The sequence below is a fragment of the Mesoplodon mirus genome, assembly GCF_964341445.2.
Source record: "Mesoplodon mirus genome assembly, chromosome: 5".
Lineage (NCBI taxonomy): Eukaryota > Metazoa > Chordata > Mammalia > Artiodactyla > Ziphiidae > Mesoplodon > Mesoplodon mirus.
In genome coordinates, this window is record NC_138980.1 from 88704157 (window position 1) to 88719668 (window position 15512).

At 42.8% G+C, this 15512-nt stretch overlaps 1 protein-coding gene across 1 annotated transcript in view; it reads left to right on the forward strand.

The window, feature by feature from the left end:
• The window catches only part of SEMA6A (semaphorin 6A), a 128315-nt gene that overhangs the window by 76205 nt on the left and 36598 nt on the right, over window positions 1-15512 (forward strand). The window contains exons 7-12 of the mRNA XM_082620614.1: window positions 3374-3464; window positions 6465-6584; window positions 7276-7364; window positions 8224-8441; window positions 11949-12080; window positions 14252-14407. Of these exons, the coding sequence (XP_082476740.1) occupies window positions 3374-3464; window positions 6465-6584; window positions 7276-7364; window positions 8224-8441; window positions 11949-12080; window positions 14252-14407 (806 nt within the window). The remainder of the gene's footprint in view (window positions 1-3373; window positions 3465-6464; window positions 6585-7275; window positions 7365-8223; window positions 8442-11948; window positions 12081-14251; window positions 14408-15512) is intronic.

Here is a 15512-nt window from a genome sequence, read left to right on the forward strand (position 1 = left end):
AAATTACAGGTTTTCTTGGCACTCTGATACCCGGCCTGCAAGTGGTCCAGCTCATTCTTCCTGCACATGTTCCATTCCCCAGGATGCTTCACCTCTAGGGGATGCCTTCACCTCTCCCTTGTTCTAGCCACACCTACTGAAACATGTTCCAGGAGCCTGGGCCTCTCAGAAACCACAGACAGGCTACACTAGCATGGCGAATGGTAGTGAGAACCCTTGGCATTGCTCAGACAAGTGTTTTTAGACTCTCGGGGCACAGAGGGACTCTGCTGAGGATATGAGACATAATGTATTTGGCTGCAGGGAGGATGAACAGCCTCTCTCTTAAGTGCTTGTTATCTCCAGATCAGGACCAAAGGGTCAAAGCAAAAACAATGACCAGTCTTCAACTAACCCAACTCTCAGAGCACAGAAGCATCAAGTTAAACTCTCTGAAGCAGGAGAGTGACAAAATTTTGGTCTTTGCTTCTGCACCATGCCCTGACTTACACAATTTTTTTTTTTTTTTTTTTTTTTTTTTTTTGCGGTACGCGGGCCTCTCACTGTTGTGGCCTCTCCCGTTGCATAGCGCAGGCTCCGGACGCGCAGGCTCAGCGGCCATGGCTCACGGGCCCAGCCACTCCGCGGCATGTGGGATTTTCCCGGACCGGGGCACGAACCCGTGTCCCCTGCATCGGCAGGAGGACTGTCAACCACTGCACCACCAGGGAAGCCCTGACTTACACAATTTTTGTAACAGAAGTAAGCTGAATATATTAGAGAGATTAGAGCCCCAAATAAGATTATCTGGGGAAGAATTCTGAAGGCTGCCCACTGTAAATCTACAACTACACTCCATACCTTTTCCCTCCTGTTCTCTAAACCTCTTGAACTTCTGCACAATTCAGGCTAGTTCTTAGTATAATTATCTGTACCCTACGGTGATTTAATTTACTAGGGGCTGCTGTTAAGTCTAACATCTGATGACTGCTACAAGGATTAGTTCTTACTTCATGGAAGGAGGATTTCACCATGGCATTGTTTTGTCTCTGGACTTTTCCAAGTTCCCAAACCAATACATTAATTATTCATTGCTTCCTGCCCTTGACTAGCTATAGCTATAGCCGCTTTTTTAGAAGTGGGTACATTTTAAAACATATGTCCCCACTGTATATTATTGTTTCCCCATTGCCAGGATTACAGCATGCACTGCTTGGGATAACAGCATTTCCATTGCATCATCATGTACCAAACATCACTTTGAATACTTGCCACAGACCGCAAAGTCTGTCACAGTTCAGCAGTTCCTTGGGACAAAATATTAGGAAAAGACTTTCATAAAAATGTGCTGGGGGAAGAGTACATTTGCTTTAAAGGATGTCTAACTTGAACATCTTTTCCCTAAAATTACATTTTTAACACACTGCTTTATGTGATTCTCGGCTACAGTTTAAACAAATAGGATGGCTTCGATGGGGGAGATTTCAAAGTGCTTGTACATAGGAATGGCCTGTCATATCCCTGAAAAGGTTTCTGTGGGTTGAGGGCAAAGGGCTAGTGTTGGACAACACTAGCAGCTGCTCAGTAAGAACCTCGCTCGTTCCTCCTGGGCAGCAACTCCAAGCACCTTGATTTAAGGCACCCTGATTTAGTGTTAAAGGCCTTTTCACAGATCCTTCCTCAGCACCACTGCTGTTTTAGGTTTATCTTCTTTCCGTTCTCATATATGTAGCCAAACCAGGCAACTGCCAGATGATACACAAAATACCCTAAAACCGTAAAGAAGACTGGTGATGCAGAGCCTTACACACACCCCATTGGCCAGAGCTCAGTCATGTGATCATACCTGACCTGCAAGGGAGGATGGGAAATGTAGTTTAGTGGGATATGTAGGAAAGGGAAATGAAATTTGGTGAACAGCTAGTAAGGCCCTGCCTCACCTGCAAACGCCTATGGAGCCAGACAGGTCACTCACAGGAGTGAAGCAAGCAGGCTGTCAGGATAATCTGTGGGTGAAGGAGCCCTGGTGCTAAAGACCACATGCCTGTTTGAAGAAAATGGCAGGGGCTGCCGTTACTCAACTATAGCCGGCTGCCACTTGGGTAAGAACAGCCTAAACTGACTTTCCAACTTGTTCAAAAGAAGCAAGAAATCCAGGTTTTTACATGCAATATCCCTGTTTTAAAATAGGGCTCACAGAGGCTTCCCTGGTGGCACAGTGGTTAAGAATCCACCTGCCAACGCAGGGGACACGGGTTCGAGCCCTGGTCCAGGAAGATCCCACATGCTGCGGAGCAACTAGGCCCGTGCGCCACAACTACTGGGCCTGCCCTCTAGAGCCTGCGAGCCACAACTACTGAGCCCACGTGCCGCAACTACTGAAGCCTGCGTGCCTAGAGCCCGTGTGCCACAACTACTGAGCCTACACTCTAGAGCCCACAAGCCACAACTACTGAGACCACGTGCCACAACTACTGAAGCCCGTGTGCCTAGAGCCCATGCTCCGCCACACAAGAAGCCTGCCTACCACAACAAAGAGTAGCCTCTGCTCGGCACAACTAGAGAAAGACCGTGCACAGCAACAAAGACCCAACGCAGCAAAAATAAATAAAGTTTTTTAAAAAAGGGCTCACAGGCAGGCCAGTAATAACCCCTAGCCAGTAGTAACCTCTAGCTCACAGGAACAAGGCCAGGGTTGGGCATTAGGAGATGGAAGTCAAGCAGCAGCCTGTGGCTGTTGGGAGCCTCTCAGCTTCTGGGCCTTTCTCACCTGCACAGTCTGAGGATGGGACATGTTTCTTAAGTAGGTACAAAGGCTACCTGAGCTCTGCTTGCATCTATGTTTTTGTACCTTTGCTGACACCATACTATTCTTATCATGTAACCCGAGAAAGAATTCCAGTGTCGTCTTCTAGGATTTAACCCACAAAGGCAGGACTCCTCGGGCACAACAAGACCAAAACTGAAGTCATTCTCTATATAGAGTTCATGACTGAACAGATAATTCATGGGAGTAGAGGAAGGAGGGGAATTAAGTTTTCCTGGTGTCTGCCTCAGAAATTTCTTTTCCAAGGAGAAAGAGGCTACTTCTTGAGCATTCCAGAAGGATACTCTTTATTGGAATAAAGGGATCTCTTTATTGTAGTGGTTCAGAGTCAAGCAGACATGACTGAATTTCTGACTCTCCTAGCTGTAGAATCTTAGTCAAGTGACTTAATCTCTCTAGACCTCAGCTTCGTCATCTGAAACCGAAAGACTTACCTCAGAGGGTATTCGAGGATTATTTGCACCATGCATATGAATTACTTAGCAAATTAAGAGCTTTGTAAATATTAGTTGCTATTACTACTGCTGGTCGCTGTTGTTCTTAATTAAGTCCTGTTATTTCATTTAGATGGATACTTTGGAACCTTTTGGGGATGAATTTAGTGGAATGGCCAGATGCCCTTACGATGCCAAACATGCCAACATTGCACTGTTTGCAGGTAAATGACCTGATTTCTTCTCACTGCATTTGCTGCTGTGTGCTCAGCCTGTGGCTGCACATCTACTCTGGAGGATTTGCAGAGTCACAGTTGTACTTTGATTCTCTAGTGAACAGTGTAATTAACAATGCCTTTTCCATTTGAAATTCATATGGAAATTGTACTTTTGCTTCTTAAGAGAAGTCTTTGCCACGCTTACCCGTGCTTTTGTGCCTTCAGAAAGAATAACAACTTTGTACTGAACATGCGACATACAGGTTAGGGCATGTTTGGGCTGAAGTAATAGAAAATCCCACCTTGAACCACCAATGTGGATTGAGGATTTAAGGTAGGGTAGGCTTTGGGGTTGGTCTGATTCAACAGCTCCATAAGCTCATCCAGGACACGGGTCCGTTTCATTGCTCTGCTCTGCTTCCTTTCTTGCTCTGAGAGAGACTGGCTGTTCTCAGAGTCATAGGATGGCTGCCGGGGGCTCAATTAGGGCTACATGTCCTCTTGTCTACATACTGAAGGGAGAAGGAAAGAGACAAAAAGGAAGCTTTTGGAAGGTCTATCAGAGCAGTGAGACCACATACTCCTAAGTGACCAGCAACCATGTTCTCAGATATCATTGACCTGACTAGGTTACATGCCTATCTCTGATAGAAAAACTGTAGTGGCCAAAGGGGATGAGGCTGATTAGCTGAGGCTGACCCGTATTCCCCATCCCCACTCCTTCCTTCCATTGCAAAGGATATAAAACAGCGGCAAGTAAGCCACGACGTTCAGATTGGGATTTTTGTGTACGCATGTGTGTGTGTTTTAATTAGAAATTCATTTAGGAATTCACTGCCAGCTGTGCACGTGGAGGTGGGTACAGGGAGAAGTGTTGGTATCATAGTGATTGTTATGGCATGTAATAAAGCAGTGAGCTAGAATTTCCATCACAGCAGCTAAAAACTGGCACATCCTAGCCAGATAAGAGACGTTAGGGCTTTGATTATGAAAAAAGATTAGCTCCTTGAACTTCATCCTCAATGTCATCCCTTTGTGGGCCTGAATCTGCCGTCAAAGATGGAAGAAGTGGTTTGTGCCAGGTTCAGAAGGAAAGGTTTCTCAGGTTCTCCTCCAAAGGTAGAGCACAGTATTGTCGGGAAGCAGCATTGTGAGAAACACAAAGTCTTGTAAACCTGTTTGTAAGCATGGCCAGGGGCAAGGCCAGTGGTAAGAGTGTTTGAGCATATTCTAAAGTGCATAACTTCTGCAGCAACACTGTTCTGACACTTGGCACCTGCATTAGTCAGTACCATGGAGGATGTGGGCTGCAGTGGAGAACACAGGTTTAACCATTAACTAAAGAGAAGTAGCCTGAGGTAGAAAGAGGAGAATGGGCAGAGTGTTTACTAAGGCCACCAAGCTTCCGGAAGGAAGCCATGTGAGACCACACTGTGACTGCTCCCCTGCCCCCTCCAACAGGTATAGTTGAATCAGTGTTCACCGAAATGTCTGAGATCTCATAGAAGCTCAGCCCTTATAAACAGAAGATATTTGTTGCACCTCAACGGTTGCCATATTACGAAGAGTGCCAAAATAGTACTTGATTTTACAAGTAAAAGTTCTGGTGAGATACCCAGTGTAGGATGTAAAACAAAGAGTACGGGGGAGTGTTCAACAGCAATAACCACACACGCACACAGTGCTCCCACTGCCCTCCACTCTTCAGGTGTATCTGTATGACGTGGGGCTATGATTCTACAGGACAAGTTGTGATTTTTGTAGACACATGTTTATCAATAGAAAGGTGTGCTGTCTGCAGTTAAAATCTAACCCAAACAGTCAATACTTACTGATATATGAATGTCAATAGTGTAGATGTGAAGACAGCTCTATCCTGAAGCTAAGCAAATGTCAGTTAAGACCAAAAGTAGGCATCAAGAACTTTGCTTAGGTATGTTTGGATAAGATTAAAAAAAAAAAAAAAAAAAAAACCACATGCTTATTCCACAAGTGGAAGAGCTTAAAAGAATACTGTATTGTATGTAAACCACTTTTGAAGATGCTTTCGAAGCCACAATTAATGAAGATATGTAATCCATTAAAAATGAGCCAAGGAAGTAATTTTTTATATTAAATATAATTAGTGTTTCCATTTCATCTACATAGATTTTGCTATTCCAGAACAGCCCATTTGATTATTTGTGTAAACAATGCTTGCTAATCCCAAAATTTCAAGGATTCACCTTCAGTCATCTTCGCTCTCATTTGCCTTGAATGTATCCTCAAGCATAAGTCCCAAAGAGCCTGAATTCTTAAAGAAAGACCGATATGAACTCAGCACCATCCCTTCCCCCCGCCCCTTTACTTTGGCTTCTTATATATCAGAATGTTCTCAGTTTGTGACTTTGGAAATACTGAAGCAAATATTTCTTAAATGGAAAGAGAGATTGGCAGGGCTTAGTGGCTCTCTTGACTGAGGTAAAGAGGAGCAGAGACTCGCAGGATACAAGTAGCAATTTTAGTCAGCTCTGTTTTGCTTATGAATCCCCTTTCTTCAACTTCCCTCACCTGCTCAGGCCGAGGACGCTGTTACTTCTGCTTGCACTTAAATTTTCTGGTGATAAAATCAGCCTCTATCTTTCCCTGGGCTCCTACCTAATCCAGTTTACCACGGTGTGGTGGCAGTTGCAGTGTCCAAGAGGCCTTGGCCTTGAGATTTCAGTCAAGGTACATCTAATCGAGTGAAGCAAACAACATTTTTCATTTACCCTGTTCCCTGAGCTGCTGCTGCTTAGAAATTGCCGTGCAATTTAAAAAATGAAAAATGTTTCATCTCTCATGATCCCAATTTAAAATGGTTAGGAATGTGGGCCAAGTGTTTTCCCAGAGACTCTTGGGCTTTTCCCAGGTGCCCTATCTTATCTGCCTGATACAGGAAAGCCGGGTGGGGGGGAGGCCTCTATTATTCCCCCGCACCCACTATCTTGCTGCAACTCCGACCACCTCTTCTCTTTCTCTTCGAAGACGGAAAACTGTACTCTGCTACAGTGACTGACTTCCTTGCCATTGATGCAGTCATTTACCGGAGTCTTGGAGACAGCCCAACCCTACGGACCGTCAAGCATGATTCAAAATGGTTGAAAGGTGAACAAACAAAAGAAGAAAGGAGGGGAGGTGGGGGAGATACATATCCTGAGGGAGATTCAGAGCCTGGATGGACCAGACTGTAGTTGCATCTTAGTGATGCCTTCTCACAGACAGGAAGGTGGAAATTGCACCTTCTGCCCCCAGTTGATTTATTTACCTCCCCTTTTCACTTCCCATGAGTTTCTGGAGTGTTATCAAAACTACCAATGCCACTATAATAGAACACGTGACGTTTATCTTTCCTGCTTCAAGCTCTCATTTCAGAGTCCCACGTGAAAACAACTGAACACTTCATTCATGGAAGGGAACAGGGGATTGGAGGTGGTGGGGAACAGGAAAAAAGCTGTTCACAACCCTGTATGAGCCGAGGGTGACAAAGAGATGTGTACAAAATCCATCCTGTAATTTGAGCGTTGTATTGTGGAAAATAAAATTACATAGATATGCAAAACTCATTTATTCTTCATTGTTCATTGCAACTGCTTCTGAAAGATAAAATCTTGTAGGCTTAAATGCTTTCTGAAATCACCAGCACTTGCATGTGTGAAGTCACTAGAAATAGTTAGTGTTAACCAAATGTCTAATGGCCCTACACTTTTAATTAATAACATGTCTTTGGTTGCAGCTGATTGCAGTTCTTTTAACTCTGTGTGACATGTCCCCAATTAAAGTGCCCATTTGTCCACAGAACCGTATTTTGTCCAAGCGGTAGATTATGGAGACTACATCTACTTCTTCTTTAGGGAAATAGCGGTGGAGTACAACACCATGGGAAAGGTAAGAGGGGAGGATGCCTCAATTTTGGGCCAGTGTGGTTATCAATGACTTTGAAATAAGAACCATAAATCTAATGACAAGGTCATCGTTTTGAGAAGATCCAGCCAAAGACTGGTGGAAGTGAAACATTTTGCTTCCTCAAAGCCCTGTATGCTTTTTCTGAGTAGTAACAGATTACAGGGAAACCCCTTAAATGTTTATATTGAAAATTTAATAGACAGATGTTGGGTTGATTTCATACTGAGTTTCAAGTACCTTAAGATGTGGTTTCCAGGTCCACTCATCAGGTTTTTTTGTTTTAAATTGAGTCGCTCCAGAGAAAGAGTGTAAGTATTCAGTATCTTTTAAGAAAACCAAGGGTCTTGACTGTATTACAAAAAGCAATAGAACACTGAGGGGATGTCTATTTCAGTTATTTTTATCAGAGAGTAGATCAAGATCACTAAGTTAGAGGGCATAATTCAATGCCAGGGTGGCTTGCACGGTTAGAGGAATTCAGAGTATGAGATGCAGAGCCCAGAGGCAGCTAGTGAGGATGGCAGAGATGGTGCATACAAGTGTGCTTTTGTTTGAGGAAATAAAAAGCTAAGCAGTCTGTATGGAAATGAGTTTATGTGGCTGGGAGCTGATCCCCTGAAGGATTTATGGCTCTGTATTAAATGCCACAGCCTTATCTTTCAAAACATGCTGTTCCAATGCTGAGTTTTTCCCTTCTTTTTCTTTTGCTACTGATTTTAGAAACACAGGATTAAATTAAGCACCTTGTTGTTCTGTTTCTGTTTTCTAAGAAAGGCAAATTCTACTAAGATCTCCACGAAAAGTAAGTGCATTTCATTTTCTCCATGTTTTTCCTCTGCAGGTAGTTTTCCCAAGAGTGGCTCAGGTTTGTAAGAATGACATGGGAGGGTCACAAAGAGTCCTGGAGAAACAGTGGACATCTTTCCTTAAAGCTCGCCTGAACTGCTCAGTTCCAGGGGACTCTCATTTTTATTTCAACATCCTCCAGGCGGTTACAGACGTGATTCGTATTAATGGCCGTGACGTTGTCCTGGCAACGTTTTCCACACCTTATAACAGGTAACCATGCCCTGGCTGTAAGGACTTAATCGGTCCTTCCTGGCTTCCTTTTCCCAAGGGGTTCTTGTCTAATACACAAGATTTGCAACTGATGGAAAAATTGCCATTCACTATTTGTAGCTAAGAAGCACTTAACATTCAGTTTTCATCAACAAATTAACAGTCATTTATAAGCACTGTTAGAGTAGGATTCTGGAGAAAGTAATTAGATAAATTATAACAATATAGTCTTTTCATATGCCTGGGGTATAAACACTATTCATGTGCTATTTCTCAACCCCTCCAGTAATCTTGAAAAGTGAATACTGTTGCCTTCGTTTTACACTTGAGGAAACTGAGTTCAATTATACTATCTGGTCCAGGTAGCCAATAGATGGAAGCAGCAGCTTTGGAACTCAAGAATGTTCCTCCTTTCCCTTCTAGGTCATCTAACATTTTATTTGACTTTTAATATTTCTGTGACTAGATCAGTAATTTTTGAAGTAAAAATACTGGAAACTTATTAAAATGCTACAAAGTGAAATTTAGGAATTAGATGAGTCAATCTTGCATCCCACCTAAGGGACCCTGGTTATTATCCCGTCAGAGGAACCAGGATCCCAACCACAGCACTACTGTCTGACTCTGGAGGGTTCTACTGAGGATTTACAAGTCATCAAACGTTGCACGGAGAAATACTGTCTCAGCCTGTTCACCCCTATTTTTGTATTTACTTAAGCTAAGACACTGAGCTATTAAATGGCACACTAATAACTGTCCCTGGAACAGTGAAATGTGTAGAGACTAAAGAACAGAAGGAAGAGGGACACTATGTTCCCTGGTACTTGGCTCTCCCAAACCTTAGAGTACTAGCACCGTTGTGTGGAAATGATCCTAACTCTGGCCTTGGTCATGAAATTGAAATACATGTACTATATTCTCACTTCCATGTAGAATTTTGTGTGTTCCATATGATCTTCCATAAGGAATGCACTGTTTTGTTTTGGATTATACTTTTTACAAAAACTTTGAAGCACTTGATGAGTGGCTAGATGACAGGATAGCTGCTAGGAAGAAATGCTTAAGAATTGGGTAGAGCCCAGAACAGAGCTAGCTGAAAGATGAAATAATGTTCCCCAATTATATGGAGGGCAAGAGTCAAGAGTTCCCACTGAAGAGATATGAAAACATAAACCCATATTGCAGCAAGAAGTCTTTAGTTAGGTTTAAATAGGCTGCAACCATCTGAAGGAATTTTTAGACTTGAGAATAGAAAAGATAAAATTCAGGCCTTGACTGATCATACTTTGGAACCGATGTATCTAGTAGTGTTGAAAAAGAATACTATTTTTGAACACAGAATGTAGGTGCCAGTGGAGTTTCAGAGCACATTTCTAATTTTCGTATGTTTTTTGAGAGAGCGAGTCACTTCATGATTACAATAGAGTAGTAGATTCCTGCGTATTACGTATACTCCCATGTAAAGAATTTTCTTAAAAGGGCCCTAGGAAACATTCAATTAGTGCATGCTAATGCAGTCTCAGAAACCTTATCTGTTTAGTAAAATCAGAAAATGGCAAAGATATGCATACCAGTTTTCATATATAAATTACAGTCCCTCTCTTGTTTTACTCCCTCTGGTGTCATCCCTCTCCACCGGATCCTCCACACATGCACACTTCATCATGTCAGGTTGTTTCAAATCCTTTAGGGGCTCCTCTTTGCCCTGGGGATAAAGCCCAGCTTCCTTGGCATAGCATGCAGGCCCCCTCACGATCAGGCACGGGCTCCTCCTCCAGCACAGAGGGCTTACTGGAGCTTGCTCATGCCCTGCTCTCTGCCAAGTCTGCCCGCCAAACCCATGTCTGTTTGCCCACTGAACCCCCGGGAATGCTCCAAGCCTCGGCTCCAGCTGCCCCCATGGAACCCTGCACGTGCCTCTTTTTACCAGATTGTGTTGGAATATTTGTTATTATTATCACTGTTGTTGTCTTGGTTGTTGTTTTCTTACACACTGAACTGTGAGTCAGCTGAGAGCAGGATGCTCTTATTTACTGACATTCACTGCTTGAGATTAGGGGTTCCATAAATATATGCTGAATGAACAGAAGATGGGAAGAAAGGGAGGGAATAAAGTAGGGAAGGAAAAAGAAAGGATTTACAAATGAGTATAACCTAAGGAAGACTATAAAACCATAGGGTATCTTTACTTGTTATGAAGTGCCTCATAAAATACTTCAATATTTATCCTATTTTTCTTAATATTTAAAGTAAATAGGTACACCTCTTACTTTTAGGAAAGCGAGATGTGGAGAGAGTCTTAAAAAATTAAATAATGCTGGGGGTTCTGAAATTTCAAAACAAATGGGGATCATTGTCTTATTATAGACTCAATACTGTGAATACACACACACACACACGCTACATACTTTAAAATTCATCCTGCCACCTTGTTTTAAATAAGCTTTCTAATCCTCTCCCTATTTCTTGCTTTATTAGTAATACTTCATAACTGTGTTATGAAATTAAAGATGGCATAAAATTCTCCTAATCATATATGAAGTGATTTCCGTATCCTTTCAACATCTGCAAAATCAGGACTAAATCATTCTTTCTCCCTGGATGATGTTCATGCTGCAAAGTGCTTGTGTCTTGCCCTGGATGCTTCTGTGTACAGTGACCCACTACCTCCAAGCCTGATTAAAACTGTCGGCCAGCCAGTGGCTGAAATTTATTTGATCAAAATCAAGGAATGACCATAGTCAAAAACAAACATGGTTTTAAGCAGTGTACCTAGATGAATGAATAATTCATGTCTGTTCACCACTGATGGAAAAAAAAAAAAATCCCCAAATCCTTCTAGGAGTGCCAGGCAAGAATGTAATTACAGGTAGAGATTACTGTCATTATTATTATTTAGCACTTAATAGAGCATTTTATTTGCAAAGTGTTGGTGCTTTAGAGATTTAAATTGTTTAGTCTTATGCAAATAAACAGGAAGTAAACCTTGCAAAGTACAGTGACTAACATAAAATATGGTTGGGTTCCTCACACATAACATCCTCACTCGTGAGGTCCTTGGCTTGAGGAACCAAATTCAAAGAAGGAATATGTGAACAGTAGGAGCACTTTTACTTCAAATTTTCACCAACATTAGAGATGCAGAATGTTGTCCAAACATTTTATATTTGGTTTAAAGACTGATAATTTCAGGGAATTCATGAAACGTATAAATCACCAGCTCGACCATTCCTCCTTTATAAACAAAAGCAGTGCCAGACACAAGACATAAAGAGATTTTCCTCTATGATTCTGCCGTAACTAGCCCTTTCTTTAAGGCCACTGATGCAAATTTGAGTCACAGAAACATTCACCTTATGCGCTAGGATCCCTTACATTTATAGCGTTCAGGATACGAACATTAAATTTCAACTGCCCGTACTAGGAAAGTTACTTTGGAGTATATTTTCCAAACTGCATGCGTGACTGTTGCATGAATAACACTTTGTGTGAAATGTCCTACTGCAGCATCCCTGGGTCTGCAGTGTGTGCCTATGACATGCATGATGTCGCCATTGTTTTTACTGGGAGATTCAAAGAACAGAAGTCTCCAGATTCCACGTGGACACCAGTTCCTGATGAACGAGTGCCTAAGCCTAGGTATGTGCAAATATTTATACGGCTTTCTTGAATTTCTAGAAATGGTGCCATCTGCTCCCCTGATAATAAGCATCTTATAAACTGCACACTAGTGCCTTCCATGCTGGCCACGCAGATACAAATGCCAACACAATAGAAAGGCCAGTGAGGCCGTTTGCCTTCATTACCTTAACCGAAACCCCAAATTACCTATAGTTGTATTCAAAACAGTGACTCTCTAGTCTTTTGCTTAGACTCTCTATCTGTGGATTATCCAATGCAATCCTAGGATGACAGGAATCATCTGGTCCAGCATCCCCAATGGTCTGTAGTTGATGAAATTGAGGCCCAGAGAGGTATAAAGTGAGTTGTGCAAGTTCACATCTCTGGGGAGATGATTTCCACCGCCCCTCCCCGCTTCTCTTCAGTTTTGCAGAGACCCATGTCTTTCAGCCTTAAAAAAATGTAAAATATAAATGGTGTTCCCTGGATTTTGTGACTAGACTGGATCAGAACTGATCCCGGACTCTGGGCCAAGGGCAGCAGGTACAATGGGCCATTATTAGGATGTCTCTGGTCTGCCAGGTTCTGGTCTGCTTGGGGTCCAGATGCACTGTCGATTCTCCCCTCCCCAAAATGTGCCCCAGAAGTGCTTTCATGAGGAACCTATTGTTGAGAGACAATACAGAGACCTTTTGGTCCTGTGGGATATCTATCAAATCCTCACACTAAACCAGTTAACTCACTCCTCCTAACTGGGACAGGACGAAACTCTCTCCCAGCCCCGTGCCTGCCCTCTTTATGTGGCACACACTGCATACCTCCCATCACAGCATTCGAAATCTAAGTTATATAGAAACATCCCTGTGTGTTCGGCTTCCTCCACTTAATTTGTGGAAGGAAACCCAGTGTCTTCTGAACTTTTTTGGTTTCCAACTCTCTCCCCCGACATCCAATCCCCCACACAAAATACCCAGCGCAATTCACTTAATTGAACTAACTTAGATAATATGAAACACTGTACCCACGGGAGAAACCCCTACAGTTCATCCATTTTCATCCCCTGAATTAAATGGCATGTGCATTCTGTTATTTATGGAGAGCAGACTAGGTGTAGAAAGCATACTGTGGCAACCTCAGATAGATTCTCTAAGTCATTGCCTGGGATTCTTAGCTACCTTCCAGGTAAGCAGGAAAGGGAGTTAAGCTTAAGGGATCAGGTTTCAGGGAATACTTATGTAATATGCTCCCCTGGGTATCAAGAGATGGTGTCACTCAGCCGTCACCAGGACACATACTTCAAGTGACTTTCTACTGGTGGCAGCATGTTTGCTTTCATCCTTCCACGTGCTGGCCTGTCTCTCTTACAGATATCTGGGCGCTTTCACTGGCTGGCTGGGTTAGTGCCATGAAAGCGTGTGCCTGGGGCTAGACCCTGCCAGTGTTGTCAGGGTCCACTTTTCTCTCCTGCACCAGTAGGCAAAGCAGGTGTCTGGACAAGACTGGTGCCGGTGTTTCCCTGATCTGACTTTGCTGAGATGTCCCTTGACTCCTAAAACCATATAATTTCTTTTAGAAATGAATTTTCAGTGTCATTGTTTAGAAATTTTAAAAATGCCTTTTCAGGCAAGAATTTCAGTGTAAATGGCTTTTCATACCTACCCAAATCAAACAAAAACAATAAAAAACAAAACCCAAATGTTCTCTGACCCCCTAGTAATGAGAGATGGTTACACTGAGTCTAGCAGGTATGTAAGGCTGGCAGCTTTTTGAACGCCTTTGTTTTCTACATTTGTGAAAAAGTCAGCCCAGTTGTCTCTTTTTGTGGAACAAATGCCTCCAGAAGTTCTAGCAGTGTTTTAAGACAGACAGAGCAGTCCCGGAGACGTGCAAACCAAACCCTCACTTGTTTCAAGCTCCATCACTGTTTATGGGGTGGGTTTTTGCTTCTGGCAGGGAAGCCAAGCTGCTCCCAGCCAAGGCTGAACTGTCCTGGCTCAGGCTTCTCTATGGAGTGAGGAGGTGGCCCTGAGGAAATCTAAGCATATTTTTTGGTGGCATTATGCATTGTTCAGCTTCCTCTTCTCAGCCTACGGTATATTCTCCCTCACGCAATATGCACAGAGAAGCAGTTCATTCAAAGAATTTGCCATAAAGCATGATATAAGCCCCCTCCCTTTGTTTCTTTTTAGGCCAGGTTGCTGCGCTGGCTCATCCTCCTTAGAAAAATATGCAACCTCCAATGAATTTCCTGACGATACCCTGAATTTCATCAAAACGCACCCGCTCATGGATGAGGCCGTGCCCTCCATCATCAACAAGCCATGGTTCCTGAGGACGATGGTCAGGTGGGTGTCAAGCAAACCATGTCCTCACTGGATCTCCCCTGTTCCTCCCCATGCTTACAGAACCTGTCATCAGTGGATCACAGTTTGAAATGCCACAAACGTCTTCTGTTATCCTGGGCATTGATTCAGCTCTGAAGTCCCGGGCACATGGGTGGATGCCACCAAACCCCATGACCACATTCCCAGTGAACACAGTTCAGATAGTTTCAGGCTAATTGGACACATGCCAGCAATTAGCGGAAACAAAGATATCTCCTTCTGCGTTAGCCTGTTCATCCCATGTGTGTAAGAGCAGAGGAGAAGTGAAGAGAATCAGTCAATGGATGGAGATACCTGTTTGGTTGGATATGGTTGCAAAACATGCTGCAGATGTCATCTGAGCACTGTCCCTAGATTGTTAGCTGTCATATGCAGCATGGACTAACGGAGCATTTGCACAAGTATACCAGCATGAAGGGTTCATAGTTTAGCATTTGTTGTCTGGAGTGGTGGCCAACGGAGAAGGGATAGCTGATTAGAAATCTGTGACAGCGTTAAATACTCCTCCTTCTCATATTTATTTAGGGTTTACTGCCAAACAGTTCAACAGGCTTTCCCAAGTACCATCCAGTTTTGGCAGTCATCAAACAAAATGTTAATTAACTTTACCACTATTTTTAAACAGTGACTTGATTGAAAGATATTAAAGTAGTGGGGTGGCCAAAAGGTTCATTCAGTTTTTTCCATAAGATGGCTCTGGTAGAACTTAGTTTTCTTTAACTTCATTCAAAGCAATTTTGTTAGATTGTATGTGACAGATGTCATATCAGTGTGCATTTTAAAAAAGACTTATCAAAATTGGCGAATTTTTGTGTAGCCATTTTAATACTGAAGATGGAAGAAAAAAAGCAACATTTTCGGCATATTATGCTTTATTATTTCGAGAAAGGTAAAAACGCAACCGAAATGCCAGAAAAGATTTGTGCAGTGTATAGAGAAGGTGCTGTGACTGATCGAACCTGTCAAAAGTGGTTTGCGAAGTTTCGTGCTGGAGATTTCTCACTGGACGATGTTCCATGGTCAGGTAGAACAGTTGACGTTGATAGCTATCAGATCGAGACATTAA